This window comes from Octodon degus, unplaced genomic scaffold (assembly GCF_000260255.1).
Source record: "Octodon degus isolate 3935 unplaced genomic scaffold, OctDeg1.0 scaffold00012, whole genome shotgun sequence".
Lineage (NCBI taxonomy): Eukaryota > Metazoa > Chordata > Mammalia > Rodentia > Octodontidae > Octodon > Octodon degus.
In genome coordinates, this window is record NW_004524588.1 from 19540713 (window position 1) to 19548759 (window position 8047).

Sequence of the window (8047 nt, forward strand, 5' to 3'; positions counted from 1 at the left end):
CAGCCTGGAGCTCCCGTGGAAGGGCACGGCTGGAAGCAAACAGGATGCGCAGACTGGGACACGTGGGAGTGCCGGCCCTGGGCAACTTGTTTCTAGTAGACCCTTTTGGTTTGCTTAAAACTTTGTGGGGGTACAGACCACAGTAAGGACCTGCAGGCCTGCCAGTAAAAATGGTGCAGGCAGCACAACAAGATGTCCATTCCGCTGAACCTCAGCTAGGACGAAATTCTACCGCAGGAAACATAGTAGCTTCTCACCGCAGCTCGCGCTCCGCCGGACAGTCCCGTAAGAAGCAAAAGGAAGTCCTAAGTGCAGAGTCTAGTGACCCGAGTCCTGGCCCCAGGTCCAAGGCACGGGAAGACCCAGGACGAGCCCCTCCTCCTCCTTAGGACCACAGGTGTGCAGTCTACAAAATGGGTATAATGATGCCTTCTTCAGTGTGTGGCAGGCAAGATTTTTCTGAAAGCAAAATATTACTATCTGGGCAAACTATATGAAAACATAAAATTTGAAGATACCATGATGGAGCTCAAGGTCTAAGAGGATAACAGTGCAAAACAAAAGGAAAAGGCCATTGGGAACCTAAAGACATAAAAGATTTAAACAAACAGATATGAAAACAAGTATGTAACTTTATTGTTTATCGTTGAGATAAAGCTTGACTCATTGAAGGCCAGAGCAATGAAGGGCTAGTATCTACTTAAACTACTAATTTAAAATATTATGTTTAAATTTATTAATTTAAAATTTTGGGTTTCATGTCTATAGCAGCACAATTGGTCATAGCTAAAACTTGGAAACAACCCAAATGCTGGTCAACCAAGAAATGGGTAAAAGGATGTTGTGTTTTTACACAGTGAACTACTACTCAGTTATAAAGGATAAATTTGAGCCTTTTATAGGTAAATAGATGCAACTAGAGACTATACTCATAGGTAAAATCAGACTCACAATTGTAAACATCATATTGTCTCCCTAGGTAAGAAACAAAGAGTAAATAAAATTCAAAAGGTACAATAGGTACTGTGAAATGGAAAGAAACTGCTCAAAAGGAAAGAACAACTGGGATGAGGGAAAGAAGAAAAAAGGAAGAGAAAAAAAAATATATAGGGGGCCGGGGAGATAGCTCAGTAGAATAAGTGCTTGCCTGGCAAGCACAAGGGCCTGAGTTCAATCCCTGGTTCTGGAAAAAAAAAAAAAAAAAAAAAAAAATATATATATATATATATATATATATAATAGCTAAGATAATTGTACTGCTAATTTCGTTTAGTTCATTGAAAAGAATGATTTGTGCTTATATTGTTTGGTCGATTTTGCATCCCTATATTTTGTACATGGAGCAATCGCTTTGGCGATAACAATACACAATATATTAACCATTGTTGATTTCCTAAAATCTTGTTTTGAAATTCTGTACCATTGCTTGTATTGCTTTTACTCTTTAAAATAACTTTAAAATTTGGGATGTATGTATTGGTATTAATGCACAAAGATTTTCGTAGAACTTGACCTATCTTAAACTGTGGAAGGTATTACATCTTCACAATATGGAAGACCTTGAACATGTCACTGACTTATGGCCACCTGTAACCGTAGGGAAAAATCTGTGTCACTCCTGCTAGCATATTCTGCTCAGACCTAGTTGCCCTGTGTGTGGTGATGACGTGCTCCATTAGGTTCACCTATAGCACATGCTTTGGTCAGAAGAACAAGGACGTGCTGTGGTGCCATTTACCACAGGTCAGGCTCTCGTAAACCAGGAGGACCTGCTAGGACTCTGAGGTTACAAGTAGGTGGTGTAGGACCACCACTCTTGGACTAGTGAAATTCTGCCCTTTGGGGAGTCTGATTATAAAAGAATATTTTTATGCTTGTACATTCTAATAGCAAGCCCATGGCTTTTGTTGGGTTCTGAAAAGATGAAGAACCAGTTCTTATACATGGAGTAAGTGAAATGCAGATGGATGAAAGTTCGAGCACTTAATGAGCAGAGTTTTGCTTCTTGCTTTAGGTGTTGAAGTTTGAGCCTGGCCGTTTCAAAAGGCGGGGCAAAGCTAAGACCATGGCGCTGGCGGACATCCAGCTGGACCACCATGAGCGCTGCGACTGTGTCTGTGGCTCAAGGCCGCCTCGGTAGAGGACAACACACACTTCGTGAGACCTGGAGGAGACTTCAGTTGAGGCGGATGTAGCAAGGGACCTTCCCCGGGGACTGAACTTCCTGCTGCACCAACATGCAGTGCAATGAATGCAAGTGGGGCCTGCCCAGCTCTGCTAGTGCCGTGGCCTAGAGAGGCGCTTCGGCTTCTGTATCCAACAATATAGGCTCACATTTAATGGCAGTATATGAAGATATATGTGTATGCACACAGGTGCATCTATATCTATATGTATGTCTAGGATTAAATAAAGGGGCCGTTCAGCATAAATAACCAGGTATGGCAGAGCTTGTATGCGGCTGAATCATTTAGACCTTAATATGCTGCCAAAATAAGGAATGTATCAAATGTATGAATCATGTCTTCAGGAAATTCAAAAGAGGAATTTATTTTTAAACTTTGAATCATAAACTATTTTGAGTCTTACTCTCTTTAAAAAAAACATTTTTACATGAAAAACTAGGAGATGAGCTTTGCTTATGTATATGCCTTAGTTATAACATACAAAATCTGTGGTTTCTGAGAAAAAGGTAAATACCTAGCGGCTTTGCTCGTGAGGCGCACTGCACACGTAGCAGTGGGGCCCGTGACAGCTTCTTCCCAAACCAGGCCAAAATGAGGCAAGAGCGTTAGACACTGTGTCATTAAGTTGTTGTCTGATGCATTTTACTGCAGAATTCTATTTCATTTAATACCTATTTCCAAAAAAAAAAAAAAAAAAAAACCCTTTAGAGGGATCATAATAATCCATTAAGGTGAACTGTAGTAGAACTTCTCATGTTTTTCTTTTTTTCTGTCCCAAAACTCCTCCATAAAAGCAAATCATTTCAGAAATGGCATGGGTATTGTATGCGACCCTCTTAAAATGGTGCTCTTTGAAAGATTTGGGCAGTTGAAAGTAAAAAACAGAAGCATTAAAATGTAGACATAACTGGAAATTAGATGGATTACTATATAGAATCCGTGTTTAGCAACAGATTAGAATTCTATAAACTGTTTTAATAATTTTGAGTATTTGCCCTTTGTGTTCCTGTCTCTTCAATGCACGTGCACACACACACACACACACACACACACACACACATATTTCCAATAGCATTTTAAATTTAGCATGCTACCATAGATTATTTGTAGCCTAAAACCTCCTTACATTAATGAAGCTACCAGTGCTGGTTGGTGTAGGTCCCTAATCACATACCCCATCACCATCCTCAATTCCTCTTTCTGAGCCAGGTGAAACTGCATCTGGGTCTCTTATTTGTTCCAAATCTGTGAAAGGCATTCTAAGGATTCAACTGTGAGTTATGGGCACCTAATTGGACCACTGTCTCACTAGAAGTTGTTCTGCACTGGCTATTGGTATTTAAAGTAAACTTCCCTCCCTGGCTCCTCCGTGTCTGTTTTGAGGAGACTGACCCCAGGAGCAGGGAGTGACGCATCACGCCCTGAAGCCAGACGTGCACAAGGGAACTTCGAAATCCGGGTAGCTCAGGCTGCTCACAAGCAGCTGCATTTTCTTTCCTACCTTGAGAGGAAAAAGGAGAGCTAGCTTCTTCCCCCAGGGCTGTCCTGACCACAGCCAGTTGGTCCAAAGGGTGTGCATCAGGATAGCAAGGGCGAGTGCTGTCCAAGGAGCGGCCGCCCCACAACTGCCTTGCTGAGAGTGATGGTCTCACATCCACACCCTAAACTGTCCTGAGGTGGATTATTTCTTCTCAGAACTTTGAGCTGAATGATGTACTCCTACTGGTGATAGACCTTCTAAAATTTCTCTGGGAGTATGCAGTACTTTTACTCAGGGACTGAGTAGTAAAATTAAACATTTGCTTGTCCAGTCCCACACAGAAGAGCCACACAGGAACTAGTCATCAGGAAGCCCCCTTCCCCCTCGCGACCACTTGAGAGCTTCCTGTGAAAACATTGGCTTCCTGTGCCCAAGCCAAACTGCATATTGTATCACTCAATCTTGCTGTGCAGCTCAGATCGTAGCTGTAAGTGTGAAAAATTAGAGTGTTCTATCCAGTTTTTAGCAGATCTTCCAAGCTCCAGTAATCAGGGTGGTTTTCATTTAAAGCTCTATCTATATTTTATATTTATTAGCTAACATGTAAACAGATATAGTCACTCACGTTTTGTTTACTTCCCTGAATGTTTTATCGAAACCTCTCTTGGTTATCTGTTATCTCTGGTATTTCTAACACCAGCCAATAAATCAGTTCCATCACCATCAAAGAAAAAGCCCAGTGTACAAATTACATTTCAAAACTTATTCAAATAACTCCATATTTCTGTATGGTTCATTCACCTGAAATAACGCCTTTCATCTCATATATTCTTATAGGGCAGAATACTTTCATGAGTAGAGTTTTTATGTGTTTTTGTCATACTGGAAACAGCTTTGCCTTCTCATAGTCTTTTCTATGGCAAGTGTAATATGCCTCTTCGTGGAAAATAAATATGGCTTTTGAACAAAACTACTCCATTATTTAGTACTAACTTGCAGTTATAAAAGCTCTACAGCATTGCAAACACACTTTCACAAATGCATATGACTCCAGTGACAAGACTGGGTGATTTCTGAGGGTTCCATTTTATCCTGGCCGAAAGAGCGCACACCTTCTCCCAGGTCACAAGCTGCTACCGTGTCCCCGTCACGAAGCCTTGGAGTTGTGTTGGGTTTTATCATCTGGCGGCGGCTGCTGTTGACTCCTCCTGGGGCCTCTTCCCCCACAGCCCTTCTAACGAACTACCTTCTCCTCTAGCTCTACCTAAGACATTTTCTATCCTCTCTCTTTCTAGGAGACGGAAATGCCCAACAGTACAGCCACTTTTTCCCTCTCTCTTGTCTCCTCCAGGTCTTCACCCCAGCGGGAGGGTCAAGAACACCAGCAAAGGGAAACAAGTGCGCAGCTCCGCTCCGTAGCGCTTGCTACACAGCGAGTGAAGGAGCTCAGAGCTCTTGCATTGCTCCTCTGGGAGCAGAGAACTCTTTTAGTTGCAAGAATTTTGCCACTGTTTTTAGTTTAGTCTTTATTAACATCCCATGGGAGACAGGAACACAGCCGTAGAACGTTCAGGTAAACTGCAACTTTAGTGCTTTTAGGTTGTTTGGAGACTATGAGTATAAATTTATGTCTTCTCCTGTAAGAATTGGTTTTGGCTTCAAAGTATTAACCTGTGAATCAGTGTGGGGGGTGGGGAGCAGGATTGTACACTTCTGTGCATGAGGTAGTTCACGTTGGGATTTTATGTGAAAATTCATAGTTGTAGATAAACAGCATTTTAATGTATGTATATGAAGACTTTTATTTCATTTCCTGAAATATGAATGTGTCCAGTTTCACTCTAAGAATAATTCAGCAGATGTCCAACTGGTGTCATATTCTCCTAGGGTCCGCTAGTAAAACATGAAGTTAAAATTCATAGTTAGTATTCATGCCTCTAATCCTTGGAAATACCTTTTTGTTTATTGACAGCCAAGACCAAATATGCTAGAAGATAGAATATGTGTAATTCAGCAATTTTATTGACATTTACTCAAATTCTGTTGTTTTTAAAGATCAAGTCAAAGTCTACACGGGCTCCCAAACTTAGCACAGCACTCGGGAAGAGCTTAAACAAAATGATTAGATAAGCACAGATAAGCACAACTACTTCATATAAGGCTTTTAGGCTTTTTCTTGCTGTTAAACTTACAGTTCCAAATTCCAAAGATTAATTTCTTGCCAGCCCCGCCCCTGGAGCACGCTGAGACAGCAATTGAGACTGGACGTGGTGGCATGTGCCTGTAATCCCAGCTCTTGGGAGGCTGTAAGCAGGTGGATCATTATGAGTCCGATCTAGTAGTGAGACCCTGAACACCCTGTAGACCTTTCCCTAAAATAAAGATTAATTTCTATTTTTTAATTTCACTTCTACAGTGATGTCTATAAAGTTTTTAACATATCACAGTACAGGAGATTGCAGCTAAGTCTATCATCAAGGTTAATATACTCAATGTAACAACTTAATTCCGAGAAATCTTCCTTTTCTTACAGAGTCATTTGGTACCAATCATTTCAAAAGCTGGCTGCTGTTTGCTAGACTTTGCATCCAGAAACCAAAAGCTGAGATCATTCTTGGATCTGATTTACATTTTAAGTAATACCTACAATACAAAGCCTCCTTCAAGAAGAGTCTCTGAATTAGTTCCTAAGTCCGCTCTCTGGATGAAGTCATACTGCAAATGTTTTGTTTCCCACCTCCTAGATGTGCTCGGGTCTCCTTTTCTCCCTGTGACTCCCCCATTTCTTTTCCTTCTCTCCAGCCTCTACCCATCAATCTTCAGCTCAGAGAAATCAGGGTTGATGTCTACATGGGGAAGGTATAGGAGGAGGGTCACCTGAGGAAAGCAAATGGGTAGTTTCCCAAGAGAATGAGTAGGGTGAAATGGCCAACTGTTCCAAAAATCATTGCTTCTTGACAATGGAATGTTTCATACAAACATTTGGAGTATCGTCCATGTTGATGCAAACTTTAGAATGTGATCGTACCTCCTTATGTCCATCAAGGCAAATTTAGCTGCTGTCCATATGGAGGAAACCTACTAAAGTATTGTTAGTTCAATTGGTCACCAACAGATTCATGAAAGTCCATTATGTATTTGGAGTGTTTTGGGGTTCCAATCACAAATTAGATCTGCAAAGGAAACATAGGCCTATAAATAAGACCAGAGAAAGACATTCTAGGGCTGGCAAGACAGCTTAGTGGACTAAGCACCTGCTTAGGCAAGTTCAGTGGCTGGACTTCGATCCCTGGCACCACATGCTGCAGTAGCCCCACCCCCAGGGTGGGCTGAGCTGACCACCAACACTGGGTGTGGTGGTGCAGGTCTGTAATCCCAGAGCTTGGGAGGCTGAACACAGGAGGATCACTATGAGTCCAAGCTGCATAGTGAGGCCCTGTACCAAATACATAAAAAAATGAAAAAAACAGAGAAAAATATTCTAGGTGGATAAACAGAAAGAACAAAGATATTCCCAAAAATCCCTAAGGTGAATATAAAGAATACAGAAAATAAATTCAAGTAATTCTGTTGACAACTACAAGGTAAAGTGACAGGAAAGGAAAGGAACCTGTGGCAGAATAACTGGTAGCAGCTTAGGTTGGATACACACCTTTCACGATCTGCCCATATGGCCAGCAAAGGAGTTTCGCCTTTCACATTCAGGAGGGAAGCCACAGGGACTCTCAGTATCACAAAGGGCTGGACAGAAAGTGAGAAGACCCTCAGTGTACTGACAAGGCAAGATGTTCTTACAGAATAATTCTCTGATTCTGCATTTTGGAAAATGGCAAACTACAGCAAGATTCAGGGCCAAAATGTAAACTATAGATGGGACTCCTCTGAGTTTGGGAGGGGAGACAACAAATACAAATGAGACCTCTGAGGCAGGAAAGGGTGGCGCCCCCTGTGGTTGTGCAGGCTGTGTCTGACAGTGTCAGGGAGGCGCTATCCACATGCGTTCAAGGGCCCCCGATCATTCGAGAGGCACAGACTAAAGCAGCACTGAGATCCCATCTCACCCAGAAAGAAAGGCTATCATGAAGGAGTCAACCAGTTATAAATGCGGGACAGGCTGTGGGGAAGTGAACCCTTCTCCACTGTTGGTGGCAGTGCAGGCTGGTACATCCACTGCAGAAATCAGTGTGGCAATTCCTCAGAAACCTGGGATTGGAGGTCCCATTCTACCCAGCTATTCCTCTCTGGATATTTTTCCAGAAAAACTGAAAACATCATACCACAGCGATATATGTGCACCCAGGCTTATAGCAGGATAATGTGTCATAGTTAAATCTAAAACAGCTCAAGTGCCCATCGACTGAGAAATGGATTTAAAAAAAAA

At 42.0% G+C, this 8047-nt stretch overlaps 1 protein-coding gene across 1 annotated transcript in view; it reads left to right on the forward strand.

Annotated features, from left to right (window-relative positions):
• Pdgfd (platelet derived growth factor D) overlaps positions 1 to 2864 on the forward strand; it is a 232152-nt gene extending 229288 nt beyond the window's left edge. The window contains exon 7 of the mRNA XM_004626141.2: positions 2015 to 2864. Within this exon, the coding sequence (XP_004626198.1) occupies positions 2015 to 2140 (126 nt within the window). The 3' untranslated portion in view covers positions 2141 to 2864. The remainder of the gene's footprint in view (positions 1 to 2014) is intronic.
• Positions 2865 to 8047: the final 5183 nt, after the last annotated feature.